This window comes from Neolamprologus multifasciatus, chromosome 12, assembly GCF_963576455.1.
Source record: "Neolamprologus multifasciatus chromosome 12, fNeoMul1.2, whole genome shotgun sequence".
Taxonomy (NCBI): Eukaryota; Metazoa; Chordata; class Actinopteri; order Cichliformes; family Cichlidae; genus Neolamprologus; species Neolamprologus multifasciatus.
The window spans coordinates 3,856,357-3,882,937 of NC_140450.1; the positions used below are offsets into that span (position 1 = coordinate 3,856,357).

Below are 26,581 nucleotides of genomic sequence, written 5' to 3' on the forward strand. Positions count from 1 at the left end.
ATCGACCGCGTGTTCCCCTTTGTTTCTATTTCGTAATCCTTCTGACAAACTTTTAATATTTCTCCTCCAGCTTTGACGCATCCAGTTGTTTCCAGCTGTGTGACTGTTTTCTTTTCTTTTCTCCTTCAGTCGGACGGTTTCGTGGTGGCGATAGTCTTCCTGGTGCTGCTCCTCCTCGTGGCCTTGGCCCTCATGTGGTGGTTGTGGCCTCTGTGTTGCAAAGTGGTGAGTGCTGCTACACCGCCGATAACCAGCACAGTCATGTTTGGTCAACCAAAACTGATAAATGAATTAAATCTGGCTTTGAGCGGAGACGAGAGCGGGTTCTCGACTGCGGGGGAAAAAACACGCTAAAGTGTTGCTGCTCTTTGTTCTGCCTCGTCCTGTAAATCTGATGAGGATAAACCCTATCACCCACTTTTTTTTCTCGTATTGCTCTGACAGCTGTAAACATCCTGTTGCGGCACATGCAGCACCGCCATGCTGAAAAAGGTCACTTGAAAAAGCACAAACTGTCTCGTAAAGTCTGACCTAATCTGGGTGAAAGATGGAGTTTAATCACCAGTTAAAAAGCACAAAGAGGTGACGGGCAGGCTCGGTGTTATTCACGAGGCCTTGCCGAAGGGAAGTGGTGCCGAACATCTGTTCAAGCTCGTCACCTCCCGCTTACCGCGATAAGTCACACTGGTTTAGCAACACCGCAGAGGAACGACCTCAAACAGGAAGAAGGTGAAGAGGCCACATCCTGCAGACCAGCGGCCGATTGCTGCACATGCTATACGTGGAGAAGTCGCTTTACACAAACAATAACAACATAGACCAGCAGCAGAAAGATGTGAGTGACAGATTGCATGAAAGTTACCAGAGTCTCTGTTTGTTTAGGACTAATGTCGGGCCTACCTGGGGACTGAAGGGATTCAGAGTAATCACACAGACTTTTAGCGGTTTTATCGCATTAGAATCCATCATGTCCTGCTTCAGCTTAAAACACTTTTACACATCTATTCAATCGTGTTCTAGATACACTATTACGAATATTTCTTATTCTTCCTCAGTACTGCTAATATTGTTTATTTAAAGCTGCATTAGGCAGAAGTTGGATTAAATAAAACATCCCTCTACTGTCGCTCTCCCTTTGCTGTTTAAAACCCGCCCACTAAAGACCAGAGGCCTGTGCGTGTACTTCACTGAAAAATAACAGTGAATATTTTTGCTGATTTTTGTTTGTTCCTCACACAAAAGTGAAGATGCTCGACTGGATCTGGTGACTGTGGAGGACAGTGAACTCATTGTTATGTTCGAGAAACGGGCTGGAGATGATTTGAGCTTCGCGGCGTGCTTGAAGCAGCCATGAGCACGCTGTCGTCACAAAGAGACGGAGATGCTCAGCAACAGTGCAACCTTTAACCCTTTACAACCGGTCAGAGCGGGCACGCTCTGTTTTGCGTAACTATTTTTAAATCCCGGTAGCTCTGCAACCACGTGAGCTAGCGCAATAATTTTTTTTGCACATGAAACCGTAGGAGTTGTACTTACATCTTATGCCATCAGCTTGTCCTCGGTCACAGTTTCCTTCCACATATAGCTTTGTAAAAACTGCATAAAAAGCGCTTGCAGCAACAAAAACACAATATTCCAGAAACACGCTTTGCCGATCAGATCAGCTGTTCGTAACACTTCCTACGTCCATCAGCGCGAACTATCGCATGTCCGCCATGACCTGCCCGAAACCGGAAGTGACGTCATTTTGCGGAAATGTAGTTTTTTACCATCAAGGCCTCATGAGCCTATACTGGTGTTTATAAAAGTTATCTTTGACTTTATGACTTTCTGTGTCGTTTCTGGGATGCTTAGGACTCATATTGCACTGCTGGAAATAGTTTATTTTGATGCATATGCTGCTTTTTTGCAAATTTGCATTATAATATTTATTTTCGTTTTTCCTGCAGTATATAAAAATTGGTGTATTTCAAAAATAAAACTATGAAGACACTCAAGATAAATTTCCTGTGGTGGGAAACTATTTTGTGCAACTTTTTTGTATTTACAGTTTTGAGGGATAAGCCTCTTAAATTTCTCTAACTAGAAATATTATGCAACTTTTTTGCAATTTATGTAATTACTATGCACTTAATGCATACATATTATTAAAATTTAGGCTGTAATGGTTGTATTGATGTATATCAACTTGAAATGCTCCCAAAAATGGCTTTACAGCATGTAAAAATATAATATAAGCTCTGGCTGACTTGGTTCTATGGTAGGTCTTAAAGGGTTAAACTGAGCTCAGCTGACACTAAAAGGCCGCCGCTCCAAACTGCAGATACAGGCAGGATTGATTGATGCAGGTTTGACATGCCGTGCGTTACGAGGCGGCTTCTTGTGAACCTTGGCTGGAACGAGGGGTTATTTGACTTTCTGTTGCCTTCCTGTGACTCAACATCAACAGATCTGCTACTCAAAGGATATTTTCTTATTTTTGGACCATTATCTGTGAACCCCAGAGACGGTTATGTGGGAAACTCCCAGCAGTGCCTGTCTGCCACCAACAACAGTCAATGTCTACCTGCCTTAATTCCTGGAGTTGCTGCCATGTGATTGGCTGATATAACACTTGTATTAACAGGCAGTTAAATAGATATAATTACAAAGATGGCTGAGTGTATAAATGCACACATATACCGCATATGAAACAGACAAAAAACGTTTTGCACATACTTGACAGGACAGATTATTTTTAAGCTTCATCCTCATAAATTGAGTAAAGGATGTTGAAACAGAGACAAACGTCTGCTGTAAAATGATCAAAAATGTTCTTTTGTTCCTTCGTTTTGGTCCTAAAAGTGTTAAAAGTGGAAGCAGCCGGTTATGACGTAAATGTTTCTGCTTAGGGATAAGGTTTTTTAGCTTTTTTTAGTTTTGTGTTTGTTGGTCGTGCTTTTTATTCTCTCTCTGTGAGGTTGGGAGGTTCTTCATTAAGTCACCACGTTTCCAGTCCCATGTGTCCGGGATGTTTTAAAGTCTGCGTTTAATTAATTCATCTGAAATCTGCTCTTAAAGTGGGAGTTCTCCGTTATTGTTTCCTTTTCAATAACTTATGACTAGAAAATATTTTTGCGAGTCGAAACTTTGGTTTAGTTGTTTAAAAAAAAAGAGTACTGTTTTAAAAACCTCGCTGTGGCCTCACCCCCTTTGGAAATAAAGTCTCCCCCACTCAACCGTTTACAAAAATCCACAACAGATTATCGTTTGAGGCTATGAGAGAGGGGCTACAGATGGTGCGCGCAGCCTCTTTTTTCTGTGTCTCTGCCTTTTTCTATTGAGATCTGATAAAGGCAAATTTAGCCTCTACCCCGCCGACCCTCGCGGCAGACCTCTGTTCCCGCTTGCCCGCACCGGCCCTTAAATGATAGACGTCACCTGGCTTTGTGGACCTGAAGGGATCCCATCCAGGATGAGATGGAAGCATATTTTGGAAAACCAACAAAGGCATTAAAATGTAAACCCCCTGCAGCATGTCTGGCGGTGGACGTGTTTGTCTTGGTGGAGAGAGCTGCTGTTGCCTTCCATCGAGGGACGCGGCAGAAGAGGAGGGCCATGTGTGGCTTGTTAATATTTAAACCCCCAGTCTGCCAGGTTTCAGCAGTCGGGATGAGGCCGCGCACACACGCTCGACACACACATACACATGCACGGAGACACATGCCCAACCTCTTTCCCACAATCCCTCTCTCCCCTTCTCTCTCCCGCGTGGACCGATGCCAGGAGAGAGGTCATACAAGCTGTGGAGTGGTAATTTCTTTGTTTATGATTTGTTTGGAAATTAAACTCGAATGGCATCGCCTTTAGTTCAAATCAAAGGATTCGGGATTGGAGATGCCGTTTTAAATTACATTGCCAGTTTATCCAAATTACAAACTATTCGCTGCTGAATTGGATGCACTTTTGGACACATTTGGTCCTTAATATGTTATTAATCTCTAATTATTTCTTGTTCTCGCAGAACTTTTGTCGTCTTTGTTCTCTTTCAGTTGATTTTTTATTTGTTTTGTGCAAACAGTTTCTCCGCAGATGAAGTTTTAAACTTTCAAATACGCTATCCGCCGCTGATCCGTCGTCATAAGCCGCCCAAAACAGCTTGACGCGACACGGTTCGAGCTTAAGGTTGGGAACGAACAGATTATAAAGTCCAGTTGGACGTTTACGGAGACGGCCATATGGGGACAATACCCCGAGTGCCTCTGATTGGTCCAATTCCCCCCGGTGTCGTGGCTGCGGCGGCGGGCCGCTGGGGCTTGTGTCAGATTATGCCACCGCGCTGCTCCTCTTCACATCTGTCCATCAGGTAGCTGGGAAAGAGCAGCAGAGCGTTTGTGTGACGCTTTATTTGTCTCACAACATGTGCAGGAAATCTGCTGCGTAATTACTTAATAAAAGAGATAATCCCGTGAACGTAAGGTGTGGCTGAAATGATGTTAATCAGCGTATGGCGAGGCCACCGGTAGCCCTTTACTAGATTTGCTTGCAGCCGGTTGTGTGTCACAAAGGAATTAATTAACCCTAATTGATTATTTTTCATTATTCTAATGACAACAGTAAGCAGAGAGTGTGATCGCGTCCCTGAGCTTAAGAGTGAGCGAAACAGCTGTTAGGATCTATGATATGCCGTAATTACATCGCTCCTTTTCCCTCCGAAACCACTTTAGCAAATGCATAACCAGCTCTGACACTGTGGTATCTGTCTTTGATGACTAATGAACAAAGGTCAGCTTTCCACTTTGCTGCGCACCTCAGGTTGAGATATGTCCTTAGTGCAATTATAAGCACTGCATTTATAGGGCGCCACCCCTGTGTGGGGAGCGGGCGAGGGGGTGGGCAGAAGCTTTTTCTCCTTTCCCTTTTACCAGGATTTAGGTTTGAATGAATGTCCCACAAAATTCCAAAAACACTTCCTGAGCTCAGTTTGATGACTTTGATCCAGAACCTGAAGATTTTTAACAAACAGTAACAGAAAAAAGATACATCTGCCTGCCTTCACTATCAATGATTTGCTCTATAGTTAAATAAGTAAAAGTTTTTGTCACCAGCATGTTAATCGATTAATTGAGTAATAATGGAGACGTTATTCAGAAGAGGTTGTGACCTCACTGTACTTTAAGATATCACACATTCTGCAATACTCGCTATATCAGCGGTCCACAACCTTTTTTGCGCCACGGTTAGTAGACCGGATAGTAGAAATTAAAAACATGTTTTGAAAACCATTTTAAAAAGTATTTTATGAAAGTTTGACCTTATTTGACCTTGTAGATGAGGTCAGAGGACCAAAGTAACGTATTTCAGATCCTCAGACATCATTCCCGATATGTTGTCAATACAAACAATGGCAGTAAGAAACATAGTTTAAGTGGCTTTATGCCACCCTCAGATCAATCGACTGACCTTAAAAGTCTGACATGATATTTTAAATCTTTATACTTTAAAGCAGCGGTCTCCAACCTTTTTTGCGCCACGGACCGGTTTATGCCCGACATTATTTTCACGGACCGGCCTTTAAGGTGTCGCGGATAAATACAACAAAATAAAAGTAGTACCGGTACCGAAAAAAAGAAGATTTATTCATAACACACGTGAAAAGACCCAGGAAAACCGAGTAAATGATAAAAACGATAACAAAATAACGCTGAAAACCGATAAAAACCCTGAAAACTATACATTTCACACCTGAGCCTCAACTCTCGCGGCCCGGTACCAAACGACTCACGGACCGGTACCGGTCCGAGGCCCGGGGGTTGGGGACCGCTGCGCTGTATCATCAGATTTCATGATTTAGTTAATTAAGCTGCCGTCCGTTTATATTACACCGTTTGATGAACTTCAAGTCGCGAAACAGAGACTTTGTTCATTTAAAAAACTGTCTGGGGTCACTCTTAAAAGCATCAACGTGTTGTAGTGAAAATATTTGGTACCAGTTCATCCATTATCCATATAAACAGTACAAAACAGTACACTGTTGGGGCGACCGTGGCTCAGGGGGTTGGGAAGCGCATCTGTAACCGGAAGGTCGCCGGTTCGATCCCCGGGCTCTCTGTCCTGGTCGTTGTGTCCGTGGGCAAGACACTTCACCTACTGCCTACTGGTGTTGGTCAGAGGGGCCGATGGCGCGATATGGCAGCCTCGCTTCTGTCAGTCTGCCCCAGGGCAGCTGTGGCTACAACTGTAGCTGCCTCCACCAGTGTGTGAATGTGAGAGTGAATGAATAGTGGAATTGTAAAGCGCTTTGGGTGCCTTGAAAAGCGCTATATAAATTATTATTATTATTATTAAAATATTGGACTGTATTGGTATTTTTACCTGCTGGATCAGCTGCTGGACGAGTCATCCAATCGTGCTAATCTGAGCTTGGAAAGAGAAGCGACTGGACTTCTTTGAGTTTATCGATTTCTCAGTATGTAAAACTTGACTTGCACGGTGACTTTCTCTTAGTTTCCTTGTGAAAAATCCACAAAATAAAAGAAAACTTGTTTAAAAAGCATTAAAAAGCATTAAAGATGCAAAAAGAACATAAATAAACTGCAAGTGTGCAGGCCTGTGTTTTCATGTGACGGCTGTGACCTGCAGCAACTGACAACACCGACGAATAAAGCGCCTCGGTCTTTCCAGCTCACAGATGGGTTTTTGGTGAGTGAGTGGCAGAAGCGTCTTCAGTAAAGAGTCGCACATCAGTATGTGAAGCGTCTGACTGACACCTGACAAATGTCACTGTCAGGCCTCTCTGTGCTTTGCCGTGCACGTCTGAAAAACCCGGCCGAGGCATCTTGTCCTTGAGTGGAATCACATTGTGGACAACCTGCTCCTCAGGTGCCCTCTCATCCAGTGTTGTCACAAACAATGCCGCCGGGCCGGTCACTCTGCTCCGGGAGACTCGTGTCCTGGTTATATGTGGGCGCGTGCGTGCGTGTTTTCTTGTATTTTCTCTGTGTGTTCGCCGCCACTCATCTTCCCTTCAGACGGGGCTTGGAGCTGAGCCCAAGCCTCCTCCTCTGTATCTCATTGCAGCTAATTAACTCCTTAGGACTTTATGATTGGGGGGATTGCTTGGAAGCACTGAACCCCATCCAATTAATTAAGAGCTAAACGGGCAGCGGCGCTCGCCCCAAAGACTCCCCTGTCAACAAGTTGATTTTCAGCTTTTCTTTATTTTGCACGGGGGGCCCCTGATGTTGGTTTACAAGCAGAATCCTTGTAATCAGCAGTCAGCGACGCGGCGGGGCAGCAGTTGCTGCTGCGAAACAGGCTGGCAGCGACGGCGTCTCCACCGTGAGATGAGCTCAGGGATGTTTCTGTTTGGCTCAGTCACCTGTCACGAATCACCTCTGTCAGCCTTGTCTGCTCGTCCTGATGAGGTTTGAGCGCGTGTGTTTGTGCGTCTCCTGACGGGCCGTGCTGACGCTCTTTTGCTTCTTCTGTTTATCCAGGTCATCAAGGACCCGCCGCCGCCGCCTCCACCATCTCGTCCTCCACCGCCCGTGAGTCACAAGTGTTTTATTTTCAGGTTTGAAAATCCGTGCGGTGCAAAAGAAGAAGAGGTTGCAGAGCTCAGAGGGGTGCAGCACGGAGATTTCAGGGAAACTTTGCACATTTTGAGGATCAGGATTGTTGAGTTTCACAGGGCTGTTATCGCTGCATTGAGCGTCTAACTCGAGACGATTCAGCGAGACTAAAACCATAACGTGTCCCTTTTACCTTTCTGTTCGTGTACAGATCATATAAACAAGATCACATTTTAATTAGTGAGCTGCTAGATGGATTTTTGAACTTTGGACAGAGGCGTGCTCGCTGTTTGCCCCGTGATTTCAGTCTTTCTGCTAAACTAGAGTAATCCCAGCTCCAGCTCTGCACACAGACATGATGAAATGAAGTCAGTTTGCATATTTCCCAACGTGTCGAGCAGTTCCTTCAAAAAAGAACTTGAGAAAAGTTGGTGCTTGCGATGCACCTTTCGTCTTCACCGACTGACGATTATCGTAAAAGACTGAATCAAAAAGCGTCTTCTGCAGTACGAGATTCATTAACATGTTTAACTGATTATTTTAGTTAATTAAATTCCAGAGTGGAAACAGACCTCTAGCTGAGGTCTAATATTTTAGATTTCACTGTGTAAAATCTAAAATTTCACACCGTTCCTGAACTGAATCTCTGCATCCAGACGGATAAGTGGATCCGGGTTATTTTGTGATACTTAATCACCCCTAAGCTGGACCAAGCCTCACCGTTTTACCTTGTCTATAACATTTAGAGCAGGAGTGGGAACTCCAGGCCTCGAGGGCCGGAGTGCTGCAGGTTTTAGATCTCACCCTGGGTCAGCACACCTGAATCACATGATTAGTTCATTACCAGACCTCTGGAGAACTTCAGGACTTGTTGAGGAGGTCATTTAACCATTTAAATCAGCTGTGTTGGATCAATGACACATCTAAAACCTGCAGGGACACCGGCCCTCGAGGCCTGGAGCTTCTCACCTCAGAGAGTTGCCGATGGAGTTACTCAACCTCCTTGGTGAAAGTCATTTGCAGATTTTAAAAGCAAAGTAAAATACTGTACAGCTTGTAAAGCTTTACACTAAATTCCCCAGCATCCTCAGGGAGCTACTACCTCTTGACTTTTTCCCCCCCAGAGCGGGGATCTCAAACTCGTAGCCCACGTCACCCCTACTTTGTTAGGGAGGATGTGTTTGTTGTTGAGTACAATGTTGAAATAAGTTCTTTAAAAAGCCAAAAATGACTTAATATGAAGGCAACATGAGCACAGACACGTTGAGGGATTGGCTGTGTTAGTTCAGAGAGTCAAAAACGAATGTCTGCGCTTTTATTTTGTTAAATACAAACACATTTATAGCAGAAAACCACCTGAGTTTAGTTTATTTCCAGAAACATTGTAGCGTAAAGTAGACATTTAAATATCTGGCTTATCATTGGCTGAATTTTTGCCAAACACGTTAACATGATGCTACAGTTTTGTTTTTTCTGCAGGGCACAGGATTACAGTGTAAATGCTTCTAAAAGCGTTACCCTGTGTGGTAGTTGATCCCATCCCACTGCAGCGTTTTCAGTTTGCGGCAGATGGAAGTGTAAACGTCAGCGGAGCGATACGAACAGTTTCCCCTCTGCACTTAAACACGCGCCGAGGAGGAGTAAGGCCTACGTTTCCCTTCCTTCCTGACAAAGTGACGTCTTCCCGATGAAAGGAAACGTTGTTCTGTGTGCAGGGACAAATATGGATGAAGAAAATAGAACAATAGCAAACACATCATTGCACTACCTTCCCTTTGTCATTACAGTGACTCTGATTAATGTCATACATTGAAAATTTGCACACACTCTTATTTGACACACAGCTATGTGCTTCCTGGTTTTGTTTTCTATGTTTATTTCTTAGGAGCCTGAGCCGCTGCCCAAGAAGAAGTGGCCAACTGTGGATGCCTCGTACTACGGAGGAAGAGGAGTCGGAGGGATCAGTCGGATGGAGGTCAGAAACTCAAAACTATTGGCCGACATGCCGCTTCCGCTCTTTCTTAGTGAAAAGCTGAACGAAACGAGCAAAAATAGCTGAAATATTCCAGAGGTCACACATATGTGTGGTCATGTAAACGTGCATCATCATGTTCAGTCTTTTCTGCGAGGCGGGAACTTTGTTGAGTTACGCAGGAATCAGGAGGAGAAACCCACCGAGCGAGCGGCTGACTGACCGGCCGGGCCGCTGTCCTCGTCAGCCCACTGATGCCTCCGACATGACAGGTCCTGCCATCTCGTCCTTGGCCGTCGAGGGCTGATTGGATCAAGTCGCGGCCGGGATGAAAGATTGAGTGCTGCTGTCATCTTGACATGCCCACCTCTCCTCTCCGCTTCCCCCGTCTCAACTTCCAGACCTTGGCAGCTCGCTTTGTTATCCGCCTCCTCCGAAGGGAATTCAGGTTTAAAAGCGAGCTGCCCCTCCCCCTCCTTCCCACTTAGCCCCGAGGAAGTTGGTGGCATGGCAGGGATTTCCCAGCATCCTCGGGGAGCTCCTACCTCTTGACTTTTCCCCCCCAGAGTGTTGCTGAGATCCAATCCTGGCTGTTACCTTCCTCTGTTCTTCCACTAGCGCGTTGATTCCCATCGACAGGCTCCACATCTGAAGCCCGCGCTCCCTCCCCGCCGTCACCCCACTGATAGATAACGAGTTGCTTGTAAAGACCAACCCGTCCTCTCCTCCGCATCCACATTTAAGACGTCATGCTGAGAAAACCACCTCCGCCGCTTTGCCGCTGCCAGCGTTTCAAACGATTATTGAGGTGACAACGTATCTTTTATTCATGGCAGCCTTTCTCTTTTCCTGATGATGCGGCAGGCCGGCGATGTATCCCAGAGATGATTCTGAAAAGCTGTTCTATATTGTCACGGCTTAACCTACAGCTTGAAAACTGTGTTGCTAATTAATCACCTCTCCCCATTCATGTGACGCTGGGTTTTTTTTTATCTCCTCCTTGTAACAGATGTGATGAATTCAATTAAAAAGCAGGACAGCTTTACTTAACACACAGGCTTGCTTTCACACGCTGACACGCACACACAATAACACATTATACCAAATGTAAACGTCCTTATTGATAAAAGAATCCAGTGATTTCTCCAACATGTACAGATCTTTTACTGAAGCTAAAGTTGATCACAGATTGAGGTGTTTGGCCGCGCTCATCGCGCTGACACACTGCTGTGGTGATCACAGACAGTCCTCACAGCATCTCTAATCTTATTTCCTGTAGTTTCTCTCAGACTGATGGACCAATCAGGTGTTTAACTGCTCGATCGCCCTCATTTAACGTTTCTATTGTCTTGTTCAAGGTGCGCTGGGGGGAAAAAGGCTCTACTGAGGAGGGGGCCCGGCTGGAGAAAGCAAAGAATGCCAAAGTGTCCTTACCACAGGATGTAGAGGAGCCGATGATCAAACGGCCACCTCCAAAGCCCGCTCCCAACCTTCCACCTGAGAACAAATGGTACACTCCTATCAAGGTGAGAGTTACTGACTTACTTTATGATTTTTCTTTTCCTACTTTGGGTACATCTAAATGATGCTGATAGGAAAAGTCTCAGCTTAACCCTTTAAAACCGGTCGGAGCTGCACGCTCCGTTTTGCGTAACTATTTTTAAATCCCGGTAGCTCTGCAACCACGTAAGCTAGCGCAATAATTTTTTTTGCATATGAAACCGGAGGAGTTGTACTTACATCTTCTGCCATCAGCTTGTCCTCGGTCACAGTTTCCTTCCACATATAGCTTTGCAAAAACTGCATAAAAAGCACTTGCAGCAACAAAAACATAATATTCCAGAAACACGCTTTGCCGATCCGATCAGCTGTTTGTAACACTTCCTACATCCATCAGCGCGAACTATCGCATGTCCGCCATGACCTGCCCGAAACCGGAAGTGACGTCATTTTGCGGAAATGTAGTTTTTTACCATCCGGGCCTCGTGAGCCTATACTGGTGTTTTTAAAAGTTATCTTTGACTTTCTGACTTTCTGTGTCGTTTCTGGGATGCTTAGGACTCATATTGCACTGCTGGAAATAGTTTATTTTGATGCATATGCTGTTATTTTACAAATTTGCATTATAATATTTATTTTCGTTTTTCCTGCAGTGTATAAAAATTGGTGTATTTCAAAAATAAAACTATGAAGACACTCAAAATAAATTTCCTGTGGTGGGAAACTATTTTGTGCAACTTTTTTGTATTTACAGTTTTGAGGGATAAGCCTCTTAAATTTCTCTAACTAGAAATATATGTTAAAAAACAAAAACGATTTTCAATTTTTTTGTTGTTTATTGCACTTTTTTGCAATTTATGTAATTACTATGCACTTAATGCAGACATATTATTAAAATTTGGGCTATAATGGTTGTATTGATGTATAGCAACTTGAAATGCTCCCAAAAATGGCTCCACAGCATGTAAAAATATAATATAAGCTCTGGTGGACTTGGTTCTATGGTAGGTCTTAAAGGGTTAAAGGCCCATTTACTAGTTCTCCAAGGTTCATCCAGCAAATTACACTCATGTGAAAATCTCTAAATAAAACTGGCTTGTGGTTAAAAGTTAAAGCTGTCTTTGGGTAGTTGAAAAGAAATGCTTCAAATTAGATTATTTTTTTATTACCATGAAGTGAAACTCTTGTAATAGAGAATGGTTGAATATTCATTTAAGAGGCCACGACTGGCATCTACGGTGGAAAACAGCATCCATGGATGTCTAATGCTTTGTGCGTTACCTTAACCCTTTAAGACCTACCATAGAACCAAGTCCGCCAGAACTTACTTTATATGTTTACATGCTGTGGAGCCATTTTTGGGAGCATTTCAAGTTGCTATACATCAATACAACCATTATAGCCCATATTTTAATAATATGTCTGCATTAAGTCCATAGTAACTACATTAATTGCAAAAAAGTGCAATAAACTACAAAAAAAATTGAAAATCGTTTTTGTTTTTTTTACATATATTTCTACTTGGAGAAATTTAAGAGAAACATTAAATACAAAAAAGTTGCAAAAGATAGTTTACAACAACAGGAAATTTATTTTGAGTGTCTTCATAGTTTTATTTTTGAGATACACCAATTTTTATATACTGCAGGAAAAACAAAAATTAATATTATAATGCAAATTTGCAAAAAAGCAGCATATGCATCAAAATAAACTATTTCCAGCAGTGCAATTCGACTTCTAAGCATCCCAGAAACTATTCAGAAAAGCATAAAGTCAAACATGACTTATAAAAACACCAGTATATGCTTTTAAGGCCTACAAGTAAAAAACTACATTTTGCGTGAAAATGACATCACTTCCAGTTTCGGACAGGAAATGGTGGACATGTGATGTTCGCACTGACGTCTATTTCAACGTAGGAAGTGTTACGAACAGCTGATCGGATCGGCAAAGTGTGTTTCTGGAATATTATGTTTTTGTTGCTGCAAGCGCTTTTTATGCAGTTTTTGCAAAGCTATATGTGGAAGGAAACTGTGACCGAGGACAAGCTGATGGCAGAAGATGTAAGTACAACTCCTCCGGTTTCATATGCAAAAAAAATTATTGCGCTAGCTCACGTGGTTGCAGAGCTACCGGGATTTAAAAATAGTTACGCAAAACGGAGCGTGCTGCTCTGACCGGTTTTAAAGGGTTAAAGATCAGTCTGTAGAAACACTGGTTTTGAAAATCTAATATATATCAAATATGATCTGGAAAAAAGCTCTGATTCTCACACATTTTTATGCATATTTTTTCTTAATGTTTCTGTAAATAAAGACAACCGACACAGTTCTGTTTCTGTGCTTCATCAGGGTCGTCTCGATGCTTTGTGGGCTTTGATGCGGCGGCAGTACGACCGAGTGTCCCTCATGCGACCCACATCAGAAGACCAGGTAAGTCAAAATTCATCCCTGATGTTCTCCTCAAACCTAAAACAAACTCGAAGCTTCTCAGCACCGGTAATTTGCTCTAATGGAAACCAAATATTTGCATATCAGCCAAAAATACAAACTCATTTGCGATTGGTGAATTATGCAGGAGGACGTCATACTGAGAGCGAAGTGTACACGTGTGCAAAGATTGTGCAGTGCTGCTTTTTAGTTGCACAAACCAACAGCTTGAGGCGGTGAGTCAAAGTCTCATCAGTGGTCATCAGTGCAGTTTATAGTACACAGGAGCAAAAATAGAAAAGATCCTGCAGTAGTCAGCAGCGTGGATGTTCTTCTGTTTCTTTTTTTAAGTGCTAAATGTTCCTGTAACCATTCCACGAAGTCCCTAATCCCCTCTATGCCTTAATAGGAATGCTTTTATCCCTCCAAATCTTTAAAGTCACCGCAGTTACACTTAAGAGCTCATTGTTTTATTGTTGTATTGTATCGCAGCTCCTCTCGGCAGAGGAAGCTGCTGGCACAAGTTGTGCCTTGTGTTGTTGTTACCTAAGGGAGCCAATGTGAGCTGCAGCTGCAGATACTCACAGAAGGAAGCGTGACAGGGACGACCTAATATGGTTATGCTCTGGGGTTTTTGGTGTTTTTCAACCAGTGTAAAAGAAGAGGAAGCAAATCGGCACAGTGAAACCTGACGCCCCACAGGCGGTTAAGAAAGAGCGCTGCACAGAAACCGCTGCGAAGTCAGTTAACCAGATGTTTTTATATGTTTTAATTGCTGACTACAATCCAAACACAATACAATCTGCTGTGCTGTATGTTAAATGTCAGAATTAATGGTGAGATTAGAATCAGGTTGCAGACAAGTGGAGCAGCTATGTTACTGTGGCCCACAAACACGTCCTGGGCTTCTTCTTCTGAAGTCTGTGAGGTCATTTTAGAAATTCCCCGTCAGTCTCCGTTTTAACATTACACAGCAGAACTGTATTAGTATTAAAACTGCCAGGGGAAAAGCAAACGTGAATCTTAAAAGAGAAATGCGCGGACTCTTCCAAACTCTCATCGTTCTCCAAAGGACGGTGCTTCACGGGCGAATGGGCCAAAAAATCTGCACCTGTATGCTGCACATACATTATTTCCCTGTTGTCTCCAACGTCTGTGCATCTTCCTCTTCACAGAGGTTAGAGAGCAGGAACCGTCCAAGCTTTTAGTAGTTTAGAGAATGATGTCAGGCTGCAAATCTCTCAAGTGGAGTCGTGTTTTGCAACATGGAAAAAACCCGAGCCAGTGGGCCAGCTGTGAGCCTGCCAGTTGCTACTCAGGGTGTCACAGTGCTGTTTAGCAAATTTCAGAATGCCAGAAGATGCACTGGTAAAAATAGATAACAACTCTCATAGTTGCAGTGAGTAGTGATGTGACGGATCACATTTTAGAAGATGTTTAGATATAGTGGTTAAAATTGATCAGAATCTCACTGCAACGTGTGTCGCCATGCAGTAAAGCCATGCAGACGCTGATGTTTCTGAGCCAACGCTGATTTTAATTGTTTTTAATTCCAGCTTTTGTTTTTAAGAGATGTGAGATGTTTGTATTAATATCGAGTCTTACAGTCTTACTTTACATTAGCAGATATTCTTATGATCCATCGTTCTGATACGACTTTGGATGCTTATGTTAACTTGGTTAAAGTATGGACTAAAATCAGTTTATGTACTAAATGATGTCAGTAAGCCCAGATCACCCTAATATGGTCATCTCAGACATGCAGTTCTGATTGTGAGCACAGAAGCTCCACCCACCTGCTGATCAAACTTTATTGTTGAGAGGGGCAGCCAATCAGACAAAAGCACTGCTTGAAAAGAGGAGGAAGGGAGTTTAAACAGGTTGTTTGAAACAGTGAGGTTAGCCTGAACTCTGAATTATGCAGATCTAATGTAGTATAGGCTAATGCCGGGCTCACACTGTGCGATTTTTGGCCCGTTTTGAGCCGATTTTTGAGTCGCGCGACCGTTTTGGCGATCGGCCCGATTTTGGCCTTCATCGTGCGTCGTGCATCGTGTAGTATACGTGGGGTAACGAGAAGCGATTAACACCTCACGACCAGCTCCTGATCATCAATCGCTTCTCACACTGCGCACGCGCAAACACAAATGTCAGCGAAAAAGACGGCGCAGCACGGCAGTGCAGCGTGCGATCTGGACACCAGCGATGGAGGCACTTGTAGAACTTTGGAAAGCTCATCCGAGCCTTTTCGATGTGGCCTCACAAAATTATCACGACCACAACAACCGTGAAAATAGTTGGATGGACATCGCTGCTCAATCACAGCTGACTGATCATGTTTTTCATTAGCAATTTAGCAAAGTCGATGGTGGTGTGTGTCTGTGTGAGTGAAAGACGGAGAGGGAGAGCGAGCGACAGAATTTCTGTTATAACCTTCATTTTATGGACGCACAGTGTGAGCACTCGGGTCGCATCAGAGCATCGGGTCGTATAGTGTGAGACCTGCATCGTGACCTACGAACTTCTAACCCCTGCGAGTCAATCGTGCAGTTTGAGCAGGAGCTGAATCGGCATAACTGTAGTAATGTGAACATTACTACAGTTACTCTTCTTCATAGATTTCGTTTCTCTTTCTATTTAAAAACAGAAGATTTTTTCCCACATTTTTCACCTGTTTTATACATATTAGGTTTTTTGAGTTGTCGTTATATATGCAAGTCTCTCAACTCAGCAGTAACCACACTCTCTCCTTTTATGTTTGTCATTGTCATGACGACCAGTAACCAATTAAAATGTTTGCTCATTTGTACAGTGTGGTGTACCTCAGTGTCACAGTGAAGATACATTACAGAGTATTGAGTTCAACCATTGCTGTTGATACATCAGTGATGGATCAATATAGAACATTATAGAGCTCAGTTTTAGGATCTTGAGGTGCTGTGAGCTGTAGTAACGTGTAATCTGGACTTTTTAAAGTGACAACCTTTTAACCAAGTTAGTCAAGACATAAAATGAACATCGGTGGAAGTCAATTAGAGGTCTCGTGATCTGTTTCAAACCTGTTTGCCTTCCTAAGCGACTGAGCGTCAACCAGTTATTCTCTACAAGAGCGTAAACAACTCAAGTATGATGTGAAGTGACAAAATAAATTGTTAAAAGTTTGTTAAATAGGCTGATGCTCTTTGAGTTTGTTAAAAGGCTTCATGACGAGACTAAACGTGCATATTTACCTGCAGTACAGGGTTTTCGTGAAATGACAGGAATTCCCCATCCAACTGTCTGAATGTGGAAACATCACGGCCGCTCCAGCTGTGTAGAAGATGACTGATATTCCCACACAAGGGGTCACCTCTGTCGCTCTGAGCAAACTGTTCGGAAGCAGAGTGAAGCCCACCAGTGAGTACACAAGTTCTGTCAAAGCACGTCGGCCGGAGGAGGGAAGGCTGCTGCTGCTGAAGTCTCGCTTCATTGTCATGCCGATCACCGCGTCCACATTAAGTCTGTGATCAACATCGTGCACACAGGACGCGGGAGCGAATCAAACAGAGGGCCACGAAGTGTGTTTGAAGTGACGTCTCAACTGAGGAGCAGGGGAAGGTGTTTTGAAAGCTAATCGCATTTTGGAGACGATTGTTTTAAATCGCCTGCTGGCTCACAGTTGAATTTCAGCTGTGTTGCTAACATGTAATTGATTTCATGCGAGTTTCATAAGATTCAATCAGTCTTTCATTCTTGATTCTATCCACAAATATGAAATCCAATGAACCGTTCAGCTGATTTGATTCACTTTCTAACTCTGAAACTAGACAGTCAACTGCTAAATTGTAGCAATTTCCAGGCTAGTTTTTTGAGAATCTTTTGTTAAAAACACAAATTCTCAGAGTTTTTGGGACTTGTCCTGTCTTCCTTCTCTCACCCCAACCAATCACAGCAGATGGCCCCGCCCCTCCCTGAGCCTGGTTCTGCCGGAGGTTTCTTCCTGTTAAAAGGGAGTTTTTCCTTCCCACTGTCGCCAAAGTGCTGCTCATAGGGGGTCATATGATTGTTGGGTTTTTCTCTGTATCTATGAAGCGCCTTGAGGCAACTTTTGTTGTGATTTGGCGCTATATAAATAAAATTGAATTGAATTGAACTACAAGTCAGACATCCTGAATGATTTAATGACTTAATGATACTCCTAAACCAGAGTATTTCCACTAGTGAGACTACATCATGTCTGTGTCATGGGCTGGGTCGTGTGACCCAGTGTTTGAGTTTTATGTATTTTTGTATCCATTTTTGATCGAGTTAATTTCTGGGTGGCTATTTAGTCCTTCATTTCTTAGTTGTTTCTGTCACCTCCCCCTGTACTCAGTCTCCCTGATTCGTGCGTCTACCTGTCATGTTTCATGTCTGTGTGGTTATGTTAGAATAGAATAGAATAGAATAATCCTTTAATTGTCCCACAAGGGGAAATTTGGTTGTAACAGCAGCCAAAAAGACAAATATACAAACAAACAGTACACAGGACACAAAACAGAAACATACACAATTTTTCTTACATATTTACATTAAGGACAACGGTTACTATATACAGAGAGAACTGTACAGTTATTAAATTAAATAAAAATAATTACAGGTAAGAGGCAAACCAGGTTGTAGTGCGAATCGGTTAATTAACTTATTGCAGTTACAGCATTGATGTAAACATCTATGTTTGTTGGGAGCAGTTCTGATTGTACAGTCTGACAGCTGCAGGGAGGAAGGACCTGCGTTAAGTTCATGTCATGATTTATCTCAAGTCTCTGGGTTTCCTGTTTTATTTTGAAAGAGTCTGGTGTTCTTTGTCCACTGCATTTAGGTTTACTCTCCCCTGTGCTGTAATTATGTATCATTCTAGTCAGCTGTGTCCTCATGTGATCACCTCATGTGTGTATTTAGTCCTCAGTCTTGCTGCGTTCAGTGTCGCGTCGTCTGTGTGCTCACTGGATGATCTGATATCGTCGTGTTGGTGTTGTTCCCAGATCATCATGAAAATGTTGTTCCAGGTTCAACATTGCAAGTGACCAATCACATTATTGTGACGTTATTCTTTTGCGCACCAACCCATTCGTGCATTTATGAAATTCCAATGTTGCAAGGACAATATCAATTCTGCTTAGCGTTTATTAAAGGGTCAGGGTTAGGGTCCGTTGATCGGCGGACAAAGGCGGTTTCTCGCAGCTTAAGTACAGTTTTTTGTTTTACGCCGGTTTTTCCCGAAGTCGCAAAAGTATGACATCACAACATTCTGATTGGTCACTTGCAATGTTGATCCTGGAACAACCTTTAGTATGATGATCTGGGAATAACACCAACACGAGGATATCAGATCGTGCGTGTTCTCACCTCCATGTTTTCACGGTCAGTCTTTGCCGTGATCACCATAGTCTCTGAGTCTTCTTAGTTTGTCACAGTACTAGTTTTCCCAGTTTAGTTATAGTCTAGTTTAGTCACCATACCGTTGTCTTCAGCCATAATAAAGGCTCGCTTTCTGTTAAGTTCACTCCCATCTACTGGGTCCATCACACACACCACCACACGGCCTGTCTCCGCAGACCGTGACAGTCTGGAACATGTGAGAAAAGAAATGGAGCCTAGACCTGATTGTTTATCTCAATTTGTTGTTTTACACTTCATTGTCCATTTTAGTATTTTTCCAATCTCTATGATAAAACTGGCGCCGGTGTCACATGTTGCCTTTTGATTGGAGTGGAAATGCTTTGCTTCCATGCGTCTGTGTTCTCATATTTGACATTCATTAGTTGTTAGGGAGCTTATTTTGAATCCGTCCGCGCTGCCGTTGTTGTGCTTCTCCGGCCCGGCCCCGCTGAGACACGTGTGATATCATTCTGTACAGATTCATCAAAGTGTGAGGTGTCTGAACTGTCCAGTGACAGGTTAGGTGTAGATGGCAGAGCAGACAGCGACAGAGAGAGGAGAGCGGCGGCGGCAGAGGGAGGGGACGAGGGAAGGAGGGTAGCGGTCTTTGAAGGCGGACAGGAAACCTCCAGGGTCATGAATTTTTCAACGCGCCGCTTCCGCGGGGTTACGAGGACTCGTACAGGTGTAAGGAAGCAGGTTGTCGCAGACATCTGTTCTGCACGGGGACCCGGGTGTCCGCGCTAGCCCCTCGCTCCTCTCCACGCTTCCGTCCCTCCCCCTTCTTTCCCAGCAGTCTCCTTTTGTGTCTCCCCCTCCCTCCCTGAGCGCTGCCGCCCGGAGCCAGACCGCTGGATTGTCAGCAGATGCAGAAGAGAGACAGAAAATGAGAGTGAAACAATTTTTTTCCTCTTTTTTTGTGGTCTCACATTTAGCGCCCGAGGGCCTTCAACACCAAAGGTAGAGTGGGGGTGGACACAGCTGCAGCGCCGAACTCGCCCCAGGCACAAATAAAGAGATCTAATGCGGTTTGACTGTGTTGTCGGTGAGACCGGGGAGCCGGGGAGGCACTTCAGAGCCAACTTAGCACAGCAACATCTGCCGCCAAGTTTTGCCGGGGATCGACTGGGGACAGCAGGTAGAGGAAGGTGGCAGAGAGGGAAGGGGAGGGCGAGAGAGAGAGGGAGGTTGGCCTTATTCTGATGCTCTCTCAGGCTCTTTTTGAAGAGGCGGCGGTGTGCGTGCGCGCATTTCTTTCTGCATTTTCCAACGCCTACCTCTGAATTCTAGGTATTGTTTTCTAAAAACAGCTGTTTACAAAATGTCCAAACAGAGTGCATCACCATACATTAAACCCTCCTCATCCTCCTGCGGATCGAGACGCGGGAGAAAAACCGGAGAAAGAAGGCGTTTTGAGTTCTCGCGAGTCCGTGAGGATTTACAGTTGAATTTCCATTTGTTCCTCTCAGGCTCGTCTGTTCCTCACCAGGGGATGTGTGGGCTGAGTGTGCTGGTGTGTGCGGAGGTTAATAGTATTAGCTGACGCTGTTGCTGTTGGAAAAAACGTACTTCTTTGTGGGGAGGTGGGGAGTCTCCCTTCTTGAGCGTTGAAATGGTCGTTTAACGAGGTGATGGGTTCTGATCCCGGGGGTAGAGAAACAGAAGCCTGCGTTTCCTGCCACATCCACCTCCTGATGTCATTTTATCCCAACCTCTGCAAAGGTTCTGCGTTTTTATTGAGTTTTATACCTTTAAATAAAATAGTTAGAGATGCTAAATGCAATCAGGGGATTATTCTCTCTCAGCTAAAGAAGAGGAGAATAGATCAAAGTCAAAACATAACAACAAACTACAGGGATGGTACAAAAGGAGCCCACGAATCCTCCTTCCTCAGCTGGATTGTGGGTCCTTCTTCCTGCCTGTGCTTGTTTCTCTGACAGCATCAGTGTCTTTATTTAACAACCATTGATCGAGTTGTGGACGGCATTTAACCCTTTAAAACCGGTCAGAGCTGCACGCTCTGTTTTGCGTAACTATTTTTAAATCCCGGTAGCTCTGCAACCACGTGAGCTAGCGCAATAATTTTTTTTGCATATGAAACCGGAGGAGTTGTACTTACATCTTATGCCATCAGCTTGTCCTCGGTCACAGTTTCCTTCCACATATAACTTTGCAAAAACTGCATAAAAAGCACTTGCAGCAACAAAAACATAATATTCCAGAAACACGCTTTGCCGATCTGATCAGCTGTTCATAACACTTCCTATGTTGGAATAGACGTCAGCGCGAACTATCACATGTCCGCCATGACCTCCCCGAAACCGGAAGTGACGTCATTTTCGCAGAAATGTAGTTTTTTACCGTCCGAGCCTCAATGAACCTATACTGGTGTTTTTAAAAGTTATGTTTGACTTCATGACTTTCTGTGTCGTTTCTGGGATGCTTAGGACTCATATTGCACTGCTGGAAATAGTTTATTTTGATGCATATGCTGCTTTTTTGCAAATTTGCACTATAATATTTATTTTCGTTTTTCCTGCAGTGTATAAAATTGGTGTATTTCAAAAATAAAACTATGAAGACACTCAAAATAAATTTCCTGTGGTGGGAAACTATTTTGTGCAACTTTTTTGTATTTACAGTTTTGAGGGATAAGCCTCTTAAATTTCTCTAACTAGAAATATATGTTAAAAAAACAAAAACGATTTTCAATTTTTTTGTAGTTTATTGCACTTTTTTGCAATTTATGTAATTACTATGCACTTAATGCAGACATTTTATTAAAATCTGGGCTATAATGGTTGTATTGATGTATATCAACTTGAAATGCTCCCAAAAATGGCTCCACAGCATGTAAAAATATAATATAAGCTCTGGCAGACTTGGTTCTATGGTAGGTCTTAAAGGGTTAATTAAGTGACTGTGAGCCGAGCGACTCCACAGACCTGCTTGGGAAGGAGGGGGAGGAAGCGATGGACGTTAAAGGGAGGTGTAAAAAAAATGAAAAAGGACCATCTCGAGCCGAGGGCCACTCGGGGCAGGGGCGACAGTCTGCTTGCCAGGCATGCAAGTGAGCGCGGTGCACGGAGGTCACAGCAATACACGCTTCATGTTATGTTCTCCATTCTCAGCAGCTCAGTGTTGTGCTCTCGTGTTTTTCTGTTTGTGTTTATCTTCTTTTATCAGTTAAGATGCGACGCTATTGTTTGTGGAGTACGATTTTTGCTTTTCAGTTTCAGCATTTGAGCCTTTAACATCAGTAAGTCATCAGTAATTACAGAGACACGATCGTAATTACTGCAAACAAACACGGCCGTGGCTGAGAGCATTGGCAGCCTGTTTCTGGCCTCTGCGCTGCATTTTTACATCGCGAGCCACGAGGTCACATTTTGTGGGAAATGTTCTTCCAGTGCAAATGGAGCTCAAGTTTCTCTCAGAGTTTTTCCTCAATGGCAGATGGTGGAAGGAGTGAACGACTGATGGCGGAAAAAAGTCCAATATGTTTACAATCTTCAGAAAAGCTTTCATCATATCATCATCTGTCTGATGAGCACTGGGAGGTTTATGGAGGCATTTTCTTAAATAAGTTGTACCATTACTTTGTTTCTGGTAATATGTTCGCCAAAGCAGGGACTCCATGTTTCTTCCTTAGTAGTAGAAGTGATCGTTTACGACACATTTTTGGTTGTTTTGAAAGAAAATTGCTAATGTCCTTGGAAAAGTTGCTCAGTGCATCAGCAAAACTGAGGTGAAATATTGTGGCAGAGCCTCAGTGCCAAGGCAAACCATGAATGGAGAAATGGTTTGGTGTCACTTTTCCAGTGATGCAAAACAAAAAACTAGCAGATTACAGACAGGAAGTGACTCTTAACATGTAAGAAATGCTTTGTAAGGTTATTTCAAATCTATAAATATAAAGTGGACTGGACTATTCTGATGCACCAGGCTCTCCTGTCACCTCTGCATGGCTGCAAGTCATCCAGAGAAAACGCACAAAACATAAAAAAATGTTGAGTTTTATTGTGATGTTCTGTTCATCCGTAATCCGTCAAATTCGATGTCCTAATGAAGTTCTCGACCAGTGTCGTTCACTTGCAGCTTTCACTGAGTCTGCAGATCTAAAGAAACTCCTACAGAGGAAAATGAAACTGTTTCATCCTTTTAACCTGAGTTCATGACCAAAGCTAAGATTAAGATAAACGATTAAGATCTTTAATTCACAAAGATGCCAGTTCATTTACAACAGCGGACCCCAACCCCTGGGCCAGTCCATGAGTCGTTTGGTACCGGGCCACGAGAGTCAAGGTTCGGGTGTGAAAATTATGGTTTTCAGGGTTTTATCGTTATTTTTTAATCGTTTTTATCGTTAACTCAGTTTCCCTGGGTCTTTCCCCGTGTGTTATGAATAAATCTTCTTTTTCGGTACCGGTACAGGTTTTATTGAGTTGTATTTATCCGCTGTTACGTTCCCCTGAGGGGTCTAGGCGGTGAGGGGGAGGTAACAAAAAGTTAAAAAGGCATGAGGGTAAATTAACACGAGTTTTATTAAAGTAGCTCAACTAAAAGAGACGGACAAGCCGCTATCACCATTTAAGAAAACAAAAACTCAAATGTTAGTCAATAAAGCATAAAGTCAAAAAGAGTGCAGCTCACTAGCTGAAAACACCGCAACACACTCAGCTCACTAGCTGTAACCACACTAATGGTACTCTGGCCCAGACCTTTCCCTGGGCTTAAATCTCCTTGATTACTGACGAGAGTCAGCTGCACAAAAGGGAAAGGTGGCACCTCAGGCAGAAGAGGTGGTGGGACACGCCCACACAGGCACCTTCAGGAGGAGGCCCTGCTAGGGCCATAACACCGTGACACCTTAAAGGCCGGTCCGTGAAAATATTGTCGGACGTGAACCGGTCCGTGGTGCAATAAAGGTTGGGCACCGCTGATTTACAATATGTGTTGGTGTCTAACGTGTTACATTCGACTGATCATGTAGAGCAAATGCAGTTTAGCAATAAATATGATTTAAAACAGTGAACAGCTACGTGTGGTGGGCTTCATATTTAGCCTATAGAGAAATATTATTAATGTACTAATGTGGAAATGACTTATAGTAATACCTCCAGTTGTAGACTACGACTGGTTGCACTGGAAACTAGGAGGCTGGTTAAGGCTTGAGAGATGCACAGTCATTTATACAATACAGGGAGTAAAAGAAATACTGTGAAAGAGGATAAACTTTAAAACTGCATCGAGCACGTCTGAAAACTCAACAAACGGTTTATTCTTCCGTCAGCAGCTTCTTTCTTTGCATCTTTTGTCGCTTCGTCTCAGTATGTAAAGCAGAGCGAACATTTGTTGAATATAAAAAAAAAGAAACCCACACAAACAGATGCACACATACTCATCCTTTCACGCTTTCCTTGCTTTTGTCTCGTTGCATTACAATGCCACATCGAATATGGTGAGAACATCTTTCTTGAAACTAATAAAGCCGTCAAACTGTATCGTTCGGTGTAAAAATAAATGCCCGATAGAAGCCAAAACATGACACATCCTTGTAGGGTTTCGGCGCCGGAGAAGGCCGTTTCGCTCTCTCCACAGCCGGCGAAAGGAATAATTTGGTACCTAAATGCTAACGCGGCGCTAACAAACGCCTAAAGAAAGAGTCGACAGCAGCGAGACGCGAGGTGACGCACGTGGGAGGACTCCTGCATGTTGACATCAGTCAGGATGTTTACCGTCACACGGACGAATGCCTCGCCGAAGCAAATGTAACACTTAATTTCACAATAAAAGGCTTTAATCGAAAGTAAACAACCTGGCAAATGACATTAAGTTGAAACAAAGCTCGAGATCAGAGAGCATGAGATTTCCTAATTAACAGGGGTAATTGGAATTAAACCAAGGCGTCACGAATAATGAAGCGTTGGGAGAAGAGACTATGCTTTATCGAACAGGGCTGGAGTTGACTCTGGAAAACAAAGCTGCAAATGTTGCTCATGCTTGACGTTTCACCCCCAGCTACTGTTAAAACGAGCCCTTCAGTTTGAGGATGAAGGCGTTAATTCAGGGGCTTTTTGCACCGCTAAGAGAGAAGCGCGGGTTGTTCTTCATCACACGGCGTATGTGCTGTGTGGGCTTCGCTCAAGAAGGAGACGGACAACAGGCGACATGTTGTAACTGGCCAACACAGTGAAATGTAACATTTCAGGGAAATCTGCAAGTCCTTTCGTTTTTTTGGTGAGTTTGTAAACTCTGTCAGGTTTTCTCAGTTTCTCATCACGGCTGCTGTGTCGTCAGTCCTCCTACGCGTACTTTCAAAGGGAGTTTAAAGCCGTTAATACAAAACCTAACGGGCATTTTGCAGATCGCCTTGGGCGCTTACCTGTGACCGATAATTTCTTTTTAATCAGAAGGAATTACAGGAATTAGTAACAGTGGATTACAGAAAATCTACCGCTCGAGAGCAACCGAAAGAGCGCAAGAGAAGAAAACGCTTCAGTTTTTGCTGTTTTCCAGCATTTAGATGTTGTTTAAAGTCACAGTGTCACAGCTTACACGTGTTTCTTATGTACAAATCATATTTTTCTCAAATCCAAACCCTGCCTTTTTAAAAAAGTGATATGTAAGAAGAATCAAATAAAAATAATCAGATGTTTTTAAAAAAATCTGCTGATGAAAAGTGGAAAGAATGTATCCACTTTTTGAATTCTTCAGTCACCCTTAAACTATTTTACAAGTTGACGTCATTTTATTTATTTATGTTGTAACTGTCTGTAAACGTGTTCAGTGCTGTAAAGTTGAGTATTTTTACATGCAGTTTTTGGCATTTTGAGTCTTGACTTCTTTTCCCAGGTTACAGTTTGGATCAGACTAAACGCAGGAACGATCAGAAACTATTTTTTTGATGTGTTACAAAAATGTAAAAACTGCAAATGGTAGCAGAATTCTGAAAATCAGCTCCACTAAAAGTGTGTACAGTTGGATGGATTCAAACAAATTATTTTAAAAACTGTTCCCATTATATGAGAAGATGGGCTTAAAATGGTAAACATTCATTTGTAACTGAAATTTAAGCTCGCCCTCTGTCCTTTCTCCTTGTCTGCGTTATATAGCAGAGAATGCAGCTGAAGCGGTGGCGGTGTGGGCTGCGTGGGGTAGCGCCGGGCCCTGGGCCTCATTAGTCCTATCAGTGGACGGCCTTGTTAGCCCTAACAAGTAGCCAGCTGACAGCTCCATTCAGCCGCCGCTCCCCCACAAGAGAAGTGACAGCTTTAACTACGGCGGAGCGCCGCCGATTTACGAGCCGCGCCCGCGCTCTCTTAACCAGATTAGTTCTTTTTACATTAACCGAGGAAAAGTAGGGCAGATGTCCGTGTGACTGGCTGTAAATTTGATAATGACCGCCATGTTAATCCCCCCCCCCTCCTCCCAACCATCCCAGCACATCCTCGTTCACGACCTGGCTGGTAACAGGATTACCGAAGAGGGGGCCCTCGTGTGTGTGTGTGTGTGTGTTTCTTTAACCAATAAAAAGGAAGCTAATTGTTGTTGGTGGTGACTGGTTGGAGGAGTAAAATGAAAAGTGGTGTAATGTGGAGAATCATGAGAAAATCACCATCAGACACACACACATTAATTTTAGGTCTTTCCAAATTTCTCAGAGACTGATTCTTGGATTTGTTTGGTAATGAGAATAAAAACATCCTGTAACAGCAAATGTAAAC

At 43.4% G+C, this 26,581-nt stretch overlaps 1 protein-coding gene across 1 annotated transcript in view; it reads left to right on the plus strand.

The window, feature by feature from the left end:
• The window catches only part of antxr2a (ANTXR cell adhesion molecule 2a), a 101,609-nt gene that overhangs the window by 35,296 nt on the left and 39,732 nt on the right, over positions 1–26,581 (plus strand). Inside the window, exons 12-16 of the mRNA XM_085180310.1 lie at positions 130–225; positions 7,479–7,529; positions 9,439–9,528; positions 10,884–11,051; positions 13,377–13,457. Coding sequence (XP_085036436.1) covers positions 130–225; positions 7,479–7,529; positions 9,439–9,528; positions 10,884–11,051; positions 13,377–13,457 — 486 coding nt within the window. The remainder of the gene's footprint in view (positions 1–129; positions 226–7,478; positions 7,530–9,438; positions 9,529–10,883; positions 11,052–13,376; positions 13,458–26,581) is intronic.